The sequence below is a fragment of the Drosophila kikkawai genome, chromosome 3R, assembly GCF_030179895.1.
Source record: "Drosophila kikkawai strain 14028-0561.14 chromosome 3R, DkikHiC1v2, whole genome shotgun sequence".
Taxonomy (NCBI): Eukaryota; Metazoa; Arthropoda; class Insecta; order Diptera; family Drosophilidae; genus Drosophila; species Drosophila kikkawai.
Window position 1 is genome coordinate 33,735,897 of NC_091731.1, and position 20,949 is coordinate 33,756,845.

General features: G+C 37.7%; 1 protein-coding gene across 1 annotated transcript in view; it reads right to left on the reverse strand.

Annotated features, from left to right (window-relative positions):
- Positions 1–8,504, reverse strand: part of LOC108073711 (hdc homolog, cell cycle regulator) — a 93,612-nt gene extending 85,108 nt beyond the window's left edge. Inside the window, exon 1 of the mRNA XM_017165446.3 lies at positions 6,033–8,504. Coding sequence (XP_017020935.1) covers positions 6,033–7,270 — 1,238 coding nt within the window. The 5' untranslated portion in view covers positions 7,271–8,504. The remainder of the gene's footprint in view (positions 1–6,032) is intronic.
- Between the last annotated feature and the right edge of the window lie 12,445 nt (positions 8,505–20,949).

Below are 20,949 nucleotides of genomic sequence, written 5' to 3' on the forward strand. Positions count from 1 at the left end.
GCCCAACACAAAAGCCTAAAAGCACACACACACACACATAAAGATGCACCGACAGAGGAGGCGGCAGACAGATAAACACGGCACAAACACACTTACAGACACACTCGCACAAAGCTTGGCTTATGAACCAGCAAAAACAACAACAGAGGACATCATGCTGGCAATATATCGAGGAAGCAGGGCGAGAGCAAGCAGTGGGCACAAACAGGGAAGCAGTGCACTGCGAGGAAAGGATAACGGAGGAAAAGGATAATACATGAGGAAGCAGGAAGGCTCTTTAAAAAAATATATTTTTTAAAATTAACGATTGGAATACCTTCATAAAATAATTTTTTTTTTAGAATTACAAAATTATATCTATTTTCACAATGTGTATATTTTTTCGCCAGTGTAGATTTAAGTTCTGCCCAAGAGTGAGCGAGAACGACAAAAAGTGAGAAAGAGAAGGAACCGAAACTGCTGAGCCAACGAAGCCTTTAAAGTTGGCAAAAAGCCTGCGGACGGGTGCCTGCACATGTGTGTGTGTGTGTGAGTGCATGTGGATACGGATGTGGGTGGCAAATGCAGGAGAAGGAAGAAGCAGAAAGAACGGAAGAGGCGGAGATGGAGTTGCCCTGGCATTGTCTGTTGGCAATGAAAATACGACAATAATGACGTCGAGGCAACTTTCCGCCAGGCGAGAAAGAGAAGGTAACGTGCCTCGTACGATAGGCGCCCACTGCACTACTCCTGTGTATGTGTGCACAGTGGGTGTGTGGATGTGCCAACAGCTGCAATGCATCAGATATGATGACATAGTAATGGGTTTCATAGAGTTCAGGAGGTGTACACTTAATATTGTTTTTTATCCAATTCTTGCTATCTTGAAAACATGTAATTCTTTTAAATTAAAAGGTATTTTCAATTAAATTACAATATAAAAAATGTATAATGAGCTTTACTGATTATAAACAGTAAACCAAAATGGCAACATGTAGTCCCTTCCATCATTAGGCTTACTAAAACCTGTTAAAAGGAGTGTTCTTAAAATTCCCAAGTACGAATTCAGACCCTCAGCAAATCATAACGAAGAGGCATGAGGAAACAAGTGTAGACTATAGCCTGAAGAATTTTCTTTACGGTAGAATTTCTATTCCCCACTGTAAGCATATACCTGGATATGCATATGTTTATTTAAGTTTCAGTGTGCGTATCGTTTTGGCAAAGATTTCATTAATAGCTCTTGTGGTTTCGAAAGGGGAACTTAGGAGGGAAATCGAGTAAGCAATGCATACTTGATTTGATACCCAACAAAAGGTGAGCTCTCTCCCCTGGAGGTACTCCCTTTGTGGCCTCCCCGCACAACATACTTTTTCACCAGGTTTTTGCTTTTCCCTCGACTACATCTCCCTATATGTATGCATACATACTCTGATATTTCCATTTCTGCCCACACATCGTTATGCGCTTTAATTTGCAAATGGTTTTGCAGATTTGGTTGCGGTTACAAATTTTGTGTGCGGGGGAGTCTCTGTCTCTACGGCGCTATAGTGGTAGCCCGCAGTGATGGAACTACTCAGCATGGCCGGCGACTATTTGTATTGTTTGAAAAGAACAAAAAGTGTCAGAAGCGGCGCTGCTACTTTTAATGTTTCCTCAATTTGACTGCCAAAAAAAAGGTCGTTAATTGCTCTCTGCCTCTCAGTTGCCCATCCCCCTCGAAGGTCTTTTATGGACCGTGTATATATTACACGGAAAATAACTATTAAGTACTAAATATTTACATCGAAATAATATATACAAATTCCTTACTTCCTTATTTCTTTCTTGTATAAAGGTAGGTTTAAAAGTTATTACATATGATTAGTATAATTAAAAAGCATCTACAAATATTAAAATTACTTTAAACTTTTTTTCTCTGCATCGCTGTAAGCCAAATGTATGCATATAGCCATCGAGATCCAAGTCGCACCATTTCATTTCATGCTCCGCTGCACGTCTACATGCGTCTTTTGTTTATTTATCACCGCGCCGAGCAATAAGTGAAACCCTAACCCCACACAGAGTATATGCCCAGGCTATATTCCACATCCAATACGGATGGATGATATGTGCCCCCCAAACAACATCGAAAACAATGGCGAGAACATCGGCAGAAACAAACAGAAATCGTAATCGACATGGCTGTAATGGGGGTTCCGCGTTAATAAAAATTTTACAGTGCAGAAATTTATGCTTCAAGTCTAGACGACAGTTTTTGGAACGTGCTCAATTAGTTGCACAGTTGTGCGGTGGCTTTTACGGAGTGCGGGGAGCAGAGGGAGGGGGCGATGGAAAATAACGAGAAAAACAAAAGCAGAATTTAAATGAAATTTTTGCCATGCCTCACGACTATAATTCAATCATATTTACTACTGAGTAGAAACCCGCGCAGTTTCAAAGATAAACTATGCACCGATATGGGGATATACTATGGACATCTTTGCATATTTCAACACCTCTCACTCGCACTTTTCTAGCAAATAGTATCCAACAAAAAGAGTCGTGCGAAAGTTGTTAATTTTCGTTTTAGTTTTGTTTTTGTATTTTTCACACTCACCACAGGGGGGAGTGGCATATTTGTCTGACGATCTGAAAACAAATATTACGCAATTTTTGGCTAGCGACTAGGAAATACTTTACTTGAGATATTTCCGACTCAGTTAAAAAGTCAGAAACTTCTCATTACTATGTATTATATCATAATAAACATAAAGATATAACTGAAATACCAAAATAAATTTTACAGTTTACTATTTAGTTATTAAATATAAATCATAGCTTGTATATTTCATATAAAAATACAATTTTTTGCTAAGAAATATTTAAAATGCCCAAAAGAATTCCATAAATTACTATTTGAAAAGGAATTTCACAATTTTACTGTTCCTTATCTAGTCGTTATTTACCCCATTGCACGGTTTAACTATTCGGTTAGTCACACCCTTTTTAGCCCCCCGTTGTTCGGGGTAAATGCAAATGTTAATACGCTGTCAGTGTTGTTACTTTGTTGTTATTACGGTTTCTAGTTGGAAATTGCAATTTTTAGTTTTTGTTGTTATTGTCTCTATGTTTCTATTCTTGGCGTGCCTTTCGCAATTTATTTGCAGTTGTGCGCGGGATATTTCGAACGTTCGGGAAAGTAACATATTGCGCCATAATTTGGAGATGGGGCGCGAAAAAATACAAATAATAGGAAATAATTATGGAAACCAGTATGTATAGACTTTTTAATACCCTTTACTTATGTAAAATATGTTTTTAATGTAGTTTACAATATTTTGTTTTGATTATATTGTTCCAACTTGTATTGGTATTTTTATTAAAAAATCTTATCCTTTTAATATGTTTCAAAAATATATTTATATACCCTTTTTCTTCAAAAGCATGGGGTATAGACAGAGGGAGGGCACCCTGCTCCTGAGATTTTGGGCCTATGGATTAGGAAATGTGCAGACAGACTGACAGACAGAGAGAGAGAGAGAGGCCGCGCAGGAAGAGCTTTCTGCAAATATAAAAAAAAAGTTCGGGAAGAGGCAGGCAAAACAAAAACAAACTTCCGCCTCATCCACCCACCGAAAATGAATACATAAAATGTGTCTTAACCTTGACATTGAACAGCAAAAAACACACTCACACACACAAAATGTGCCGGCAAAACAAGTTAAAAGAGTAAAAGAGATGCACAGAGCAGGAATTCATTCATTAAACAGAGACATAGCTATAAATTTAAAGGGAAAGGCAAGAATTCAACTTTTTTTAAATCAGCAAAGTTTGTTTACCAACACAATAACAATAACAATAAAACAATAAGTACAGTGCAAAATTTAAATAAAATAAAAATGGGCCGCGTGTGGCGCTAAAAATAAACACCAGTAAATGCAAACAAAACAAGAAATAAACAAGAAAAAAAAAACAAAAAACCAAAAAAAAAAAGAGCGATAAACAATTTTATGGACGTTTATTTTTGAATTAAACACAAATCATCACAGAAATTTGCTGATAAGCGGGAAGGAATTGCAGACCAAAGAGGAGCGAAAATTGCAGGCAAAATAAAACGAGAATAAAAAAGAGAAAGAGTGAGCAAAAAATAGAGCTTAAGACCGATCAAAGAGAGTGAAAACACACGCAAAAAAAAAAGTAACGCAAATATCGTGGCCTTGAAAAGTGGGCAAAAACAGAAACACACAAATAAAAGCAAAGCAAGAGCAAGAGAGAGCGCAAAAAACCAGAAGAATGAATGGAATTATGCCATAAAAGGCAAAACAAAGTTCTCAGCTTAGAAGAAAAGAGCGAAGAACGCGGCATAAAAAAGAGGGGTTGAGATTCTTATAAATAAAAAAAAACCTGAAGATCGCGTTCAAAACAACAAAAACGACCACAAAAAAAACGATCTAATTCCTTTTCGTGTTTTTTTCTTATGCTCTGTCTTTTTTATCGGGAAATCCAGAGATATACCGAAATAAATAATATTTTTTTTTGGCGCCGCTTGGAAACGGAAATATTAATGTTTTCAGGCATCTTAAATAAATAAGAGGAAACAAGAAACAGAAGAAAAACATGTGTCTGAATTCCAGATGATACATATGGATGGATCTGTTGCTATATGGCAGCAAATAAATTTTAATAATTTCCATTTTTTATGATTTATGTCTCACAAAAACAAAAAGAAAGAAAATTACAAATAAAAGTGGAGAAGAAAGAACGAACGAAAAACTGACATGGATAAAAGTGAAACTTTTTCACCAAGAAATATCAGAAAGAAAAAAGATACAATATTCCAAAAGAAGATATCAAAGAGGATTTCAGAAAAGGGAGACGACAGACAGCCTGTCTCTTGTCTTACTGCTAATTTACTGGAACAACAAAATAAAATTATCAACTTCCTTAAGTGAAATTGTTTGCCAATTTTTTCATTTATAAAGCGCATTTTATGTTTAAATTTTTCTGCAAATATTCGACTGCAGCTGTTCAGCCAGCGAATTAGTCAAAGGAAACAGAAACATCAAGGTTATTATATAATATATAGACGTTGGAGCCCGGCAAACGAACGAAAAATGGGCAAACAAATGCCTCAATTGTTGATAACACTCAGCAACACGATAATGGAATGAGAAAATATCAATCTAGTATCGAAGTGGGATTTTTAAGGAATTTTATAAAACCTCAGAGGTCGTAAAGAATTATTATAGGAGTAAAAAAAAGCTTACTTTCAGAAATAAAATTACAAGAACTTGATATGTTTATCTTAAAATCTTATAAATATTAAAAAGTATCTCCAATTTTACTTTATTCATTTATTTATAATTAAAATACTGTGGAATATTTGCACCTTTTATTTCTTCGCTATTTTCCCAAAAGTTTTCTGAACAAATGTAATAATTTTCGCTTTTAACAAGAACTTAATTTCCAGCGAAACTTATTGCAAGAACTGTTTTTACCCCTGGGCTTGCCTTGCCGTTCAGTGTAATTGATAAAAGTTTTGTGAATAAATATTGAAATTGCTGATGTGCGCCCCCCGACGACCACATGTTGGGGAATTTCGCCACACACATTTCATTCTTCTTTGTGTTGCCCCTTGGCCTCTTTTCTCTACTTTTTTTTTACATTTGTATAGCAAAACTTAAGAATATCAGTTTTGGCAATCAATTTTCTCTGAATTTTATTTTCTGTTATATTGATTTTTATCAAAAAAAAAATTTAATAAAATATATTTCGCTTGGGAATGTACCTTTTAATCAGCAAATTTAGTGATAAATATATTTTGAATTTTTTTTATAAATGGAAAATTACTTTAAGAACGACAACATTAATTTTTAGATGAGGGATACATAGAAATTGTATTAAAAATAAACCCCAATAAGAATAATATTTTCGCCACATTTAAAAAACGTTTTTAAGCGAATTTAATTTTAAATATTCCTACAAAAACTAACCGAAACTCGGCTTTAATTTTACTTTTTTCTAAAATTGTTTTTAAGGCTTATAATATTCAAAAATATTTTTGAACTCACCGCACTCTCTCTGAATACAGTTCAACCTCCTTGTTTTTCTGCTGCTGCACAAGTTGCTGCTGCTCGTAACTGGCCAATGGCTTGAAGTTGCTGATGTTGGCCAAAGCCCTTATGGGGAACTGTTGCTGCTGCTGCTGTGGCTGCTGGGGAGCGATCAGTAGGTTCTTGGATAGACCCAGTCCGTTTTGCATGAGCAGAGACTGTTGCTGCTGCTGCTGCTGTAGAAGCTGTTGCACCGGGGAAACGGATATCTCGCCGCTGGACTGCGAGGCCGAGGGCGACGTGGAGCCACTTCCGGCGCCACTAGAGGATAGACTGCCGGCACGAGCTCGTAAATCCAAGCCGAGGACATTATTCGGATTGAGGATGTTGCTCAGAGTGGCCACTACGCTGGGCTGGAGTAGATCCGAAGAGTTGGAGTTGTTGTTGGTGGCACTGCCATTATTGCCACTATTATGCGGCAATCCAGAGCCTATAACTCCCACATTGGGATTGGGAGTAATGCCGCCATAACTGTTGCCGTTATTCTGACTCAGTGGCGTCTTGGTGTTACTACCTCCAGCTCCTGCTCCTCCGCCGCCGCCTCCAGCTCCGCCGTTGTTGTTGTTGTTACGATTTCGCTTTTTCTTGGCCTTCTTCTTGTCATCGTCCTCGCTGAGGTTGCCATTGATGGAGCCCCTGTTAGTACCACCGTTTAGGTAGATCAGGGAATTATTTGCAGCCGAGGGAGCCACCCAGTCGAGGTCCTTGCGCAGCTGTCCCCGTCCACACTTGCAGCTGCAGGCCTTGTGGACCAGTTCGTAGCCCTTCTTGGTCCACAGATGCTGCAACCGCTGCCTTTCCGACCAGGATCTGGCCCTGCCATTGGACTTTAGAGTCTGCAGGACTCCCGCCTCCCAGAGTTCGAAGCACTCGCGATGCATATACTGCCCGGCCGAACAGTTCTCGTTGTTGCACAGAACTCGGATGCAGTCCGCCAATGAGATCTCGTTGAGGGCAATCAGTGAGTCCAGCTTGCGGCAGTCGCCGCTGGGCAGACAGCACCGTACGACGCCGCCTCCTCCGTTTCCAGAGCCCTGCATGGGCGCCATTAGAACGGAACCGGAAGTGGAGTTCTCTGAGTAAAACTGCAGCAGTTGCTGCTGCTGCTGATGCTGCTGCGTATGCTGGTGCTGCGTGTGCTGCTGCGTGTTGCTATTGCCACTGCTGCTAATATTACTGTTGCGACGCGGCGCCATAAATTCCCTTGGTTTTCCTCAAAATATCAAGATGCACGCAGGTTTTTTAATTTTATTTTTGTTTTTGTTTTTTTAGCAAAAATCGTACTTTTCTCAAGAGAATAAAAGCTCAATTTCTTTTGCGGATCAGCATTTTGCTATTGGGAATTTATATCTCAAAATATTGCTTGGAAATTTCCGATTTGATTTGTTGTTGTCGGCGTTCTATAAATGCTTGCAGATTTTTATATTTATTTATTGAATGTTTCCAGTGTTTTATTTATAGTGAATTTATTTTTGTATGGAGCTTGAAATTTGGAGGTTTATTTTCGTTGGTTTCTTGTATTTTTCGCGAAGTTTCAGTTATTTGTTGATTTTGCGTTGGAAATGCTCGTTATTTTTAGTTATTTATTTTTGTAAGATTTATCGGGCCAAATTTTCCATTACTTTCTGTTAGATTGTTTTTAGTTGTAGATTTTCTGAACAATTGTCGGAAATTTCTTGTATAAATGCTTAAAAATTTTGCGTGGTCGAGATTTTTTGTTGTTGTCGGAATTGTAAATTTTACTTTTTTGTATGTCGTTGATTGTATTTTAAATTGCTTGATTTTTTATATTGCTTATTATTATTTTTTTATCATACACCTCTTAGCCGTGTGTATAAAAAATATTTCCAAAAAAGAATTTGCGATTTGTTGTCTCGCGTTTTTTACGTTTTGCAGTCTATTTTTGTGGTTTTCCTGAGCTGAGTTTATTATTGTGGTTGTTTTTGTAGAACGTTAAGTATCAAAAATTGTCTATTGTTTATCTTCTTTGCTTCTTTTCTCTTGCTCTCTTCTACACACGCGGCGCCATGTTCGGCAATTCTTCACATCTTGCTTTGCTTCGTTGCTTTTGTTTTTGTCGTCGCCCGCTTTACCGTTTGTTTTCGCCGGCAAGAAAAGGGAAACCGGGAGAAGGAATAATGCAAAAATTGCCGACAGATGAATTGCAGACCGTTGTACTATTATTATGCTTTATGGATTTATTTAATTTTATTTGTCAACACAACCAGGATGTTATTTATTCGGCGAACAGTATTACAGGCTCAGCATAAAACACACCTCTACACACATCCAGTAACATCCAAGCTGTCCGAAAGCGAATAAACTTTACATATAAAATTTAAATGGAAAGCAAAATGAGTTTTGTTTTCTGATGTTTTCCTTCTTGGAAATTCACGAATTTTCCGCGGCACAACCGCTTTCGTTGGCTGAATTTTTTGAACTGTTTCCTTTTCTCTTTTCGTTTCTCTGCCTCTGCTTTGCTGCCTCGTTCCGTTCGTTCCAACTTCGAGCTGCGAAGCCGACGTCGACGCCAGCGCCAGCTGAGACTGCAAAGGCGACCGCACCGCTCTGCTGGCATTGGCAGCGCGTTCGGAGTTTTCCAACGTTGTTTTCCTTGGATTCCCTCGCTGTTTTTTCGGGGGTTGGTGGGTGGTGGTTGGCTGGTTTTCACTTTCCACCACCACCGCCAACCATCGCTTTTCATTTGACGTTCGAAAAAGAATGATTTTGGCGCTAAAAAGGGAAAATGGTACGGGAAAATGGGGAAAATTGGGGTGGTATGTGGGGGAGGGAGGTTATTTTGGAATATATGTTTTATGTTATGATATTTTTAAAAAATAACTCCATTTGTGATATATTCAGGAGGAAAATTTTTGCTTTTATTATAAATATTTTTACAAAATATTGTTTACAAAAATTTACTTTCTTGTGTTAGTTTCTTGTATATTTTGCTGAATTATTTTGATTACTAATTATTAATAATTAATTAAAGTAAGATGATAATGTTTAATTAAGGTTACTTCAATATTTTTTTTTATATTTAAAACGCAGTGATAAAGAAAAAAAACACTTTAAAGTTTAGGGGTATAAAATTTAGTTTAAAAAATGTCTCAAAATATCTTAACCAATCATTTTTACTAGTTTTCCCAGCATTTTCTTGCGACTTACACTTTTAAAATTCACTTTCGTTGCGGTTCGAAGCTGGCTCGAAGCGTGTTCGCCGCCAATCGTTTCCCCTCGAACGTGCTCGACCGCGGAGAGGCAGAACATCGAACAGGTTTGAGTTCGGTCACGCTGTCAAACGGTCGTGCTTGTGTGTGTGAATGAGAGAGCTTGTGCGAAAAACCGGCAAAGTAAGCAATATGGAAACAGGGTTGCCGAGTGCCTTGAATTTGCAGCGCACTTTTGCTTTCCTTGGCTAATCTCTTAATGCCACTGGAATAACTGTGCTTGCCATCTCTCTCTTCCCCGCCACTCTGGACCATCTGTCTCTGTCACACTCCAGTACATAATTCCTTATGTGCAGTCACATTTCGAGTGCGTGTGCATGAAACGCCATGCGAATGCCGGTAATAAAAGAGGCATTAAAAAAATACTCAAAGCAAAGACACAAAGAATGGGCAATATGAAATGAAGGTTAGATCAATGCGAAATACCCTTTAAAGATTAAACTTAATGGAGTTTAATAGATTAGTTTTTGAAAAAATATAATATTTAAAAAATCATGTACAATGCTTTAAAGTTTTAGTAAAATAATATTACGAAATACAGAGTAGGGTATTATTGTCTCTGTCAATATTGAATTAATTTTGTACGTAGAGCCTTTTATTGTATCCTCGTCAGGCTTCATGTACTTGTTTCCCACTCTCCCTCCCTCCTTTTATCATTCTCTCTGACTCCTTCCCTCTCTACTTCCCTCTTTCATGACTCCCTTTTTATATAAAATTCCCGCTGCGCGTGTTGCAAAAAAAAAAAATGCGAAACCGAATGGGAAGAAGCAGTGAAATAAGGGCACGTGTAGAAGAACAAGGGAAAAGGAGGTGGAACGCGGATTGGAACTAAACAATTCCAGATGAGAATTTCTTATAGGACTCGCAGGATCTAGGGTACCTTTTCTTTCAGGCGATGTGGCGCAAAGTCAAGGTCCAATTGCACTTATTTTGCGAGTCAAACTGCGCAGTTTCCAGCACTCCTTTTCGACCTGCCACGAAAAAGAAGAGAACAAGGAGGAGCACAAAAAAATAGGGTTAGTGATGAAGAGGGAAGAGAGGGAGTGGGAATAGCAGGGATCTCTGATATAATAATTAAGTCAGGTAGGCAGCCATTGCGTAATAAGATCATGCACATGTGTGCGTATGTTTGTTTGTTGTTCTAGCTAAAAGGATCGAAGTGGTAGAAAGAAAGAAAGGAAAAAACAATGAAGACCGAGAGGGAAGGCAGAGAACAAAGGAGAAGCCTGAACTAGTTTGTTCTTGTTGTTATTGTCATCTCAAGGATTTCGCTTTTGTGTTCCATTCCCGCTCTGACCTAATTTTAATGACCAATGCATAACGAAAAAAATAATAATAATAAGAAAGAGGCGGAGGAAACAGAAGAAGAAGCACAGAAGACCTGATGGCATGTGTGTGCGGTGGAAAGGGAAGAAATGTGTAGAGGAGGCGGTAAGAAAATGGAAGGAGAAATTCAGAGAGCCTTGGGCAAAAAGCTGAGCTCATAATTCTTCGGCGACACGCATCAAGTTAAATTTTGCATAATTAATGGCAGCTCTGGCAACGCCTCAAGGGTGACAGGGCTGCAGAGCACTGAAAGAAGTGCAAGTTGATAAAAGCTTTAAAAAAAAAGAGGTGGTCACTCTTTGAGTAGCCATAGTATTAAATAAGTTGTATTTCGTTATTATAAATATTTATATGAATTTACAATATTATCATTATATTATTATTAAAAAAAACTTTAGTTACAATTTTTTAAACTACTAAAACTTTCTAAAAACCTAATAAAATCATAAAAAAATATGTTTATGTAATCAAGCTTTAATGATGACTTTGGGCTTTCCAAACAATTTGCGTGTTTCTTGGGCTTCCTGTTATTTGAGTTCAAAACCAGGGTGTGAAAGTGTGTTCCTCGAAGGAACTCTGCGGTGGCGTAAGAAAATCCACAAGATATATCACACGGATGGTTCTAGATCCCCCCAACCTTCACTAACGTTTTAACCATCCGACCATTTATTTAGACCTCTCGTTCTGGCCTCGGTCGAGTCCTGAGGGTGTGTCGGGCAGATGTGTTCAACGCCAGCCCTAAACTCCTCCATTTCGTACCACTTCCTCACCATTCCCGAAAATTTTCTCTGACAGAGCAGGGCATTATTTGTAATTACTCATACTCCCGCATCTATCCAATCGGAAGCAACTTTGAAACCCAAAATAGGGTTTGAAATTCAACTGCCATGGCAACATGCCAAACCCAAGCCCCGTATAACTTTGTATATAACGGTAAACATAATGCTTGTATATATTGAAAATATATGTAGACATAAAAGAGACATAAAGAGGGAGAGAGTTGTGTGTTTTTCTGGCATCGCGTCGAAGGGTGTCGTAATTTCGTTTCGTTGCCAAAAATAACCCAAACTCCATTTTGTCCAAGCTTGCCGAAGGATGATGATGGAGCAGCAGCAGAAGAGCCCACAGGACTCTTTCTTCCCTTTCTCCTCTCAGGATATGGGTCTGATTCATGCTGCTTTGCTTACATAAGCGAAATGAAGTCAGCATTCGCCCTATAGACATACATATTTTCATTTAACGAAAAGGATATCATACACTCGCATCGAATTGGAATGATTTTTTGAATTCACGTAAATGTTGATTTCCCAAAAACAAATTCTTGGGACTAAAAAGACTATTGTTATATTACCTTTATGTTTACTAATTCATTCAAGGAACATATTATTTTCTTAATTTAAAATATACAAAGCAATAAATATGTATTTTTTTTATTTAGTTTTTTGTTTTTTAATCAGTTTTTTTTATTTTCATATTTTTTGTCGTCCTATGGAGTTCCATTTGTTCCCCCACAAATATTTTTAGGAGAGTCGGTGTACGCATTGTTCCCTCCCACTTTGCTTTGTATCCCGTATCCCTGTATTCCTGTTTTCCTCCTGTATCCTCCTTTTTGTGTGGACCCTTCTCAGTGGCGCCAAGTGAAAGTGAGCGAGACAGCAAATCCATGCTGAAATTTCATTTGTCCTTTTGTGGCAGCAACCACAAGGATATTTCTGGAAGGAGTGGGTGTGGTGAGCGGAGAAGAGCCGAAAAGTACGGATGACGACGAGGCGCACGCACTTTTTGGCTCAGCATTTTCGGGGGTATTTTTTATGTCGGTATACTCACACACATACGAAATAATACTTTTGTACATAAGTAATAAACATACAGGGTGTTCCACATTGCATGTTTCATTAATTTCAGCTAAGTCCCTAAAAGGAGTGAGAGACTCCGCCCACCAGACTCAAAAAATAATATATTTAGCAGGTAAGAGAGTACAGGTAAGCAGAAAAATAAATAATGAATAAAGGAAATGCTGGAAAATGGACATGTTCTGAGGAAAAATGGAGAAAAGTTAGTAAAATGGCGTGTGAGCTGAAAAGCCGAAATTTTCCTATTGAAAACAATTAAATTTTTTCAAGGCAATCTATTTTCTTTTTATTTGCTATTCCCTGCTTGCCAAATGACCAAACTGACTCCCTCAAAAAGTGCTATATGACCAAGTTTGATAAGCTGACCAATACACATGTAAATGCATAATGCAATATTTGCTAACACGCTGACCTTCAACATTGAATTAAAGGAAGGAGTGAGAGAGACTGGAGTGAGTTAAGAGAGGCAAAGAAACAGACCCAGGCAGCGAAAAAAAAGCAGACGAAAAGGAAGTGGCGGACTGACGGAGAGCTAAAAATATGCAACCATGCAGCACACACACACGCACACAGCCAAACAAGTCGCCGAACCACTAATACAAACGCAAATCGTGCGATTTTATAACATGAAATTGAAATTTGCTGCATGAAAACGAAATTTGCAACATGCCGAAAACGAAACGCAGCCGCTGCACGGCGTCGCAGTCGACGCTCGAGTTGGAGTTGCAACGAAGATGCTCTTTGGTTGGAAAGAGGGAGCGGGAGCTGCGCGCGCATTAGAATCGCTTGCAACAGCGACGTCGCCGTCGGCAGCGCTGCCCGTACTTCGGTTTTCAAGTGCAAGGTGCTTACCATCCCACCCCCGTCCTCGCCCTTTGCTCCACCACCACCACGTTCGAGTTTTTCAAGTTCCAAGGGCAACTGCAGCGGCAGCGCAGCAACTGCGCTTGGAAGGCGTCGGCAGAGGAGCGGCAGAAGAGCAGGTTCTGGAACTTCTCTCCACTTCACTCTCTCGGTGTCTGTTTCTCTCTCTATTCTGCAGACCTTGAAAGCAGCTTTCGCACACAATTGCAGTCCTTTGCTCTTCTTCTGTCAGCAACTCCTACACAAGAAAATAAGGATTAATACATATGTAATTAAAATTAGGTGTTGTTGTGTATAAAATATATGTTCTTCTGTGACTAGTTATGGGATTTGATCCTTGAAATCTTGATTACCTTTGCTATTGATTATTAGTTTTTATTAGTTTTAATTAAAAACTTAGAATCAGCTTTTCCGGCTTGTTTTCCAATGTTGGAAGATAATGAATGTGACTTGTATGGATACAAGTGTAGAACAGGCTTTATCGTCTTCTTCTACTCTGACTTCATCAAACTTTTAACAATTCTCTTGCACTGCCCACTTTTTGACATTTCGCCCACTTTATCCTGTTCTTCCGGTTTTTGTTTTGCCCGCTTTCCTGTTTTGGAACCGCAATCCTGCCCCGCAAAAGTCCATCTTCCAATCGGCCGTATTCCTCTTCCCCTTCGATCCCCCATTCCCCTGGAGATTCGCTTATGTAACGCCCCGAAACGTGTTTGCAGCTTGGGGCTTTGTGACGACATTCTATGTATCGAAATTGAATGAAATTTCTCTTCGTTTTGGATTTTTTTTTACAAAAGCATAGCAAAATATCGAATGGTGAGAGATGTTTTCACAAGGGGAAAACGTGGACAAAGTTCTAACATATTTTTATGGAACTCCTTTGGGGGCCCTTAGGTCCTCACCTTTTTTCACATCTTTTATTATTCAAGTTAAAGTACGATATTTATTTTGTCTTGTTTTATCAGAATATGATTTATATGAAGAATTTAATTTGTAGTATACATTTGGGGATTTATTTTTCACTTTCGCTTTGAAATGAATTAAAATATTTCGGACACTTCCACAACAATGCTATTTATTTAAATTAATGAAGTAAAACAAACATAATTCTCAATAAATTCATGTTTTTTAACAGATTTCAGATAACAGATTTCAGATAACAGATTTCAGATAAAAATAAAATATTCCAATTCTTCCTTGAACCCCTGAATGGGTAAAAAAATGAATAAACATTTGATAAGGTTATTTTATATTATTTTACAATTTGTTTTCTTATTTTATTAAAATCTTTCATAAAATATACCATTCTTTATCAACACATTTCATTCAATTGATTTTCCCATCTAACCATTTTGTTTTGCACTCCCTTTTTGACATTGGCAGGAACAAATGAGTCATTTGTTTTCCTTTTTTCGCAACTGCTGTCCTGTTGTCCTGCCGTTCTTCTTCCCTCTTTCCTCTCTCTTGCACTCTCCCCGTTTCAACTTTGCCATTATCTATGCCAACGTTTTCCTGTTGGCCCAAACTCCTGTGCCTCGCCTGTGTGTGTGTGTTTTTTGCAAACTCCAACAAAACACGTGGTATCAAATGCTGGCCGAAAAGCCGTGGGCCATAAATAAACCTCAATCCTGGAAACCCTGGAAACTTCGACTCCCAACTCCATCACTCCTCCTGCCCACTCTCCCAAAACAGGCAACAACAAAAGGCACCAGCTTCGCTTGAGTGGAAGCGAGCGAGGAATACAAGTCAAACTCCCATCGCACTCACTCTCACTTCTGTGGGTGCCATGGGGCCCCCACTTCCCAAGCTCCCTCCCACTCCCCAACTTATCTCCCACTCCTTTCGCTCTCGTTCGCTCTCAGCGCAGCCGCCGTACAAAAACACCACCAAAGGCAATCGACAACTCCGCCTTGTCTGCTCCTCTCCTCACTCCCACTCTTTTTTCCTTTACCCCTCTCGCTTGCTCCTCTTGCGAACATTTTTGCGCGTGTCGCTCTCTCGACTCGCAAACTCCAAAAGGAGCGAGGGAGAGTGAGATGGAGAGCAGCAGAGAACTTTCCATGTTCTTGATCGTGAATTTTCTATGCTACTGGGCCTTGAAACCTTGAAAAATTGTTGTGGTGGAGCGAAGGGGATGGGGAGTGGGCTGGCAGTGGAGATGTGAAAAAGGGGGAGAGTGGGAGCGAGACCGGGGGGAGTTTGGCGCAGCATTTGCCGCATTACGTCAGTGCGTCAAAAGGAAACTGCTGTCTCTGCTCCACTCTTTCCTCTTGTTCTCGCTCCTTTGGAGCTGGGAGTTTCTATTTGTTAGTGTGTGTGCGTGTGGAGAACTTTGCTGTACACTCGCGGCACAGAAAATAGCTTTTCATTAAAGTTAATGCAAAACTAGTTAACAACTAGAAAAGGTAGCTTTTGGAAACACTAATTTATAATATTTTTAAATCATATAAATTTTACTAAAATATTTATTGCAGTTTCCGTAATAATTTTTAAGGAATATTATTATTTCATATTTTTCTCTTTTTAATTACTCCTTCTATGATCACCACTGTAGGTGTATGGATATTCCTTATTGTGTGGGTGTGCTTATATTTGCACATGGAACATTTTTCCATTTTCCTAGGCCGGTTTTTTTTGCATTATTTTCCGCCTCTTGAGTTTCCTTTTCATCGCATTCATCTGGCTTCGCTTGAAACTCTCCAGCTCCCTTCTGCCCATCTCTCCCACCCAATTTTCTTTTCTATGTTCTGTGTGGAGTTTTTCCAGAAGTTTTGTGAACATTCTCTTCCTTAACCGAGGTCGTGTTTCTGTGTGTGTGTGTTTGGTTGGTGGGAGGGGAGTGGTAGAAGGCGGAGATGTAGAAAGATATGGAAAAGAGTAAAAGTGGGAGGCACAAGGTGTTCCATGTTGAGACTCTACACTCCACTTCCACTCTCTTTTCGTTTCCCCTGCTATCACTCTTTTCATCGAATTTTTTTGTTGGGATTTTTCTGTTTATCGGCTTGTTAGTGCACTTGGAGAAAATATATCAAGTACTTTAAGAAGCTGCAATTTGAATACTCTTGATTAAAAAGTAGTTAATAAATAAAAATATATACACATTAAAATAAATATTTTTGTATCTAAAAATGCAATTAAGGGTTATTAAATGTTGTCACACAGATAGGATTTTTTTTGGTGCATGTTCCTAGCATTCTGAATCTGTTTATTTTTACTGCGCACTTTGTTAGCCGATTTTGTTGCGTAGATTTTCTCTTTGTAACAGCACAAACATATTTTATGTCCATATTTATGCTCATATTTATGTTCGTATTTATTTCTGTGGTCGTCCGAGTGACTCATAAAAGTTCTTTGGGAGGCGGGAACTATGGTATTTATGGAATGGAGTGACTCTAATGCTTAGTCAAAGGTTTTTCCAAAGATTTTTACACGCCTTAATAAAGTTGGAAATGGGCAACATGGGCATTAAATCGGAAAAGAAAAAAGCTGCGCTCAGGGGAAAAAGTAAATAACACGGGGCCAATTGCCATTGCAACTTCAGGAATTCACTTTCAACGATTTTTATGTTTTAAAGTTTTAGAAATGGTAATATTTTCCATATTCTACGATTTCTACTTAGTCATATTTTAATACAAATTAGCTAGGGTTTGGTTTTGATTGCATAAAAACCACAGATACTTTTATATCTGTATCTCAATAGGTATGTATATATTTTTTTTATTTTAATTGTATTTCTAAAGTTTTCTCATTCATTCCTGAAGTCCAATCATAATATAAACTCCATCACCTCTGCCACCGTTATTAACTACCCCTTCTTCCATTGCAAAATTTATAGAAATTTGTTCTGTGCCACGTCATTCGCTTGGCTGCTTTTCCTTTGTTTTTCCGCTTTTCGTTTTTTTAATATTTTTTTTTGCCGCTTTTTGCGAATGAAAATGAAAGTTCTGGCAAATACAAATACACACTGGAGCAACCCCCAAAACACACACTCACAAGTGTACATGACACAGACACGGAGACATGGCATGTGGTTGTATACAGAAAGAGCTCCACAAAATATTGGAGCTCCTCCCATCAGGAAATTACCACTCCTCCGCCTCTGCTTAAAATTTCATTTATTTTTATTTTTGGTCATTTATTATGGCAATTTTAAATTTTGCGCTAGGGCCCCAGCATTGCTTCTTTCATCTCTGGTGTGTGCGTGTGTGCAGTCTGCGACATGAATATCAGGCCAGCTGGCGTCACAGCGGTTTAGCAGGTTAATTACATGAGACCAGACCACACCTCCCGAACTCCCTCATTTCCCACACCGACTTGCAACAAGTCTGGATGAAAATGGAGGTTTTAAGACTTGTAGATTCTCACTTTTTTTTATATTTTCAAGATTTATTTATCAAAAATAATTATCATCAAAAGGATTCCTTAGAAAATCATGCTTTAAACTTAGAAAGTTTACTTTATTTTTTTGTTTAGATATAAATCGATTATTTAAAGGAAAAGAAATCAATAAATATAGAATTTAAATAAATTAAAGTTACAATTTATAAAAAAAAACAGCTAAAGCTAATTGATAGATTTTCTAATTCATTAAAATTTCAATTATTAACCGAAATACCCTAAAATAATTTTCGATAAATTCGATATTCATATCAATAATGTATATCGACCTTTATTTTCATCAATTACGGGGTATAAAATAGGCATTGTGACTTCACTTGACTTCGTTTTGGCAACCGACTCTCACTCAAGCCCAGTTCCATTGTCATGCAATTCCATTTGTGGCAAAAAAGCGATGCAGAAGTTATATTAAAAAAAAATCGGGCAGTTGGACCTTTGTTGCACTTTCCACAAAAATCGCGTCATGCGATTTTTTTTTTCGTTTGTTGTTATTCGCCTGCGGACCGTTACATCCGCTCTCGTGGGGGGAAAATTGTGACAATTGGAATCGGAATTGGATTAATGCGCCTCGCTTGGTCAAAAGTTTCACCAACGAACTCAGCCCCCTTAAAACTCCTCCTCCTGCTAAAGTTTTTGCATGTCTGTTTAACCCTTCTGGGTGCAATTAGACCATGACCATCATCGATGCACGGAAAAAAGAGGGGGATAATAAAAAAAAAAAAATTGTACTAAAAATCCTGACTCTTGAAATCTTTAAAATTAATTAAAAGGGGTTTTTGATGATGGTTAGGTTGAAAATCTTATCCTAAAAAGCTAAGAAGCTTGATTATTTTGTATAATATAACAATAAAAATATTAAAAAATAATATTTTAACAATTACGATTTGTAGATATTAATCTAAATCATTCTAAATTCTCTTAATTTTTCAGTAAAAAATAAAAATATTTATGCACATTTTCTCCTAGTTTTCTTTAACGTGTCTTTAAATTATCTAAAGCAGACTTTCCCACAGGATTCCAATTACCCCTTTTATTATTTAGTTCAGACTTTGGAATTGCCTCAATTGTGGACTTACGTAATTTGTGGAGCTCCCCCCCCCCCAACATGTCAAAGAAAAGAATCATATAAATCAACACATCCGCTCAAGTTCCAGGAACCGCCCATTTCAGAAGGCCCCGTCTATTTCATTATAAAATGAAAACCAAATTGTTGCTATTCAGTTTGTAGAAGAGAGAGAATCTTCCCCATGGGGGAACCGAAACCGAAACCGAAGACTGTCAGAGTGCGTAACTACTACGCATTTGCCAGGCGGATTGGATCGGAGTGGATTGGAGTGGTTCTGGGATGTGGGATGCGAATGGAGGAGCCCCAAATGGCAGGCAGGCAAAAATTTTCGGGGGCATAAATCACATTCACATGGTAAATGGTAACGGTTATTGGTTTCTTAGAATAGGAAATACTCTTTAGAGAATAGAAATAAAGAAAATATTTATTATATTAAGATTAGAGAGGGGGGATAGACATAAGTATTAAAAAGAGAGAAGTCTAGAAAGACAAGTTTCCTTTTATTTATATTTTAACTTGTGATAAGTATAATCTTCTGATATTTTTTTAAATTTATATAAATTTCAGAATATATCAGAAAAAGGGCATTAAGAATTCCTTGTAAAATTCAGAAATATCTTCTTGGTTTTATCAGATCTCTGAGCCTACGATCCGGTATATCGAAGTATGTGAAAAATATGCCTTCCTTGGGAAGCCCTTGAAAAAAACATCTGCTTAATCAAAAGCTAGAAGATCCAAGCACAGCCGAAAGATACAAAAAAAAAAAAGCTTAAAAAGCGGAGACATTGTAGTAAATTAACAAATTAAAATGGACCGAGCTCAAGATCTCAGCGAACTTTGCTACGCACATATTGGAAATCTTTTTTCGGTGCGTTTGGTACCGTTTTTTATTCGTTTTTTTCTTTTCTTTTTTATGAATCTATTAATTTTCTACGACCATAGATTTTGTGCGCCTAAAGCAATCAAAGTGCCGCCTATAAAATAGGGGAGCGGGAACCAAAAAATTTGCGTGTGCCCCGAAAATTTGTGACTGCTCAGATGTTTAGAGGGATAGAAGGGTCAAGGCTTGACATCTATAAAACTATTAAAAAACTAAGCGAGTTAGAAATGTTTTCCTAGAACTTGAATCATTTGATTGGCTAAACTGAAATAGGAAAGCAGTACAAATAATCTGGATTTTATAATGATTTTATTTTTTATTAATTTTTATTTCTATTTTCTATATAGTTTTTTGTTCAGAAACATGAAATTTTCATATTTTAAATTAGAATTAGTAATAAATAAGAAAACTTCTTCCTTTCAGAGTTTAAAATAAATATGAATAAAACTTAAATTTATTTTTAGATATGCCTTATTACTAAATTTCTCTCTTTTAAAAGCATTAATTCGCTGTAATTTATTCATAGTATTTCCTTATTTTCATCAGTTATATAATTAATTTCACATTTATTAATTTATTTTTTCAACCTTTAAGCTTCCCGGTCGCCAAGTCAATTGTGAGTCATTAATTTTTAACTTTTTGGTTGCCAACTCATTGAATTTTTCCAACGAAAATGCTAAATTCATTAGCTGAGCTTGTGCGAAAAATGCATATATAGTTTGTAAATACATACATATGTACTTGCAGCACCCAAAACGGTGCAACGAATCAACTGGAAAAGGTGGAAATTGGCTAACGAGGCAGCAACGACCAGCAGCGGGTTGAATGGCCCACAATCTGTTGGCCGGGTTGTGTAAATGAGTGTTGGTTGTTGGGCTAGGTGGGGGCCTCAATTGGCCCAGAGCAAACAATGGCCACTTCGTTAGCCGCTTATCAATGGCAAAACATAACTGGGAAAGAGGGAAAAGAGTCGCAGAACATGAGGAGTTCTATATACCGAAAGCCAGCTGCAACAACAAATTATCTTTTGACAAATTGTTTGGTGTCAAAGCCTGGGGAATTGATGGGCCGTTGGATGGACATGGGTTTCTACACAGATAGAAAATATTATAGATAATTTAAAATATAGCTATTGATGAAAAATATAAAATATTATAGTATAATACAATATTCATGTAAATAAATCAGTAAAATGTATTCGCAACTCAATGTTATGGATTTATATATTTTAAAGATTTATTTTTATTAAGTTTATGAA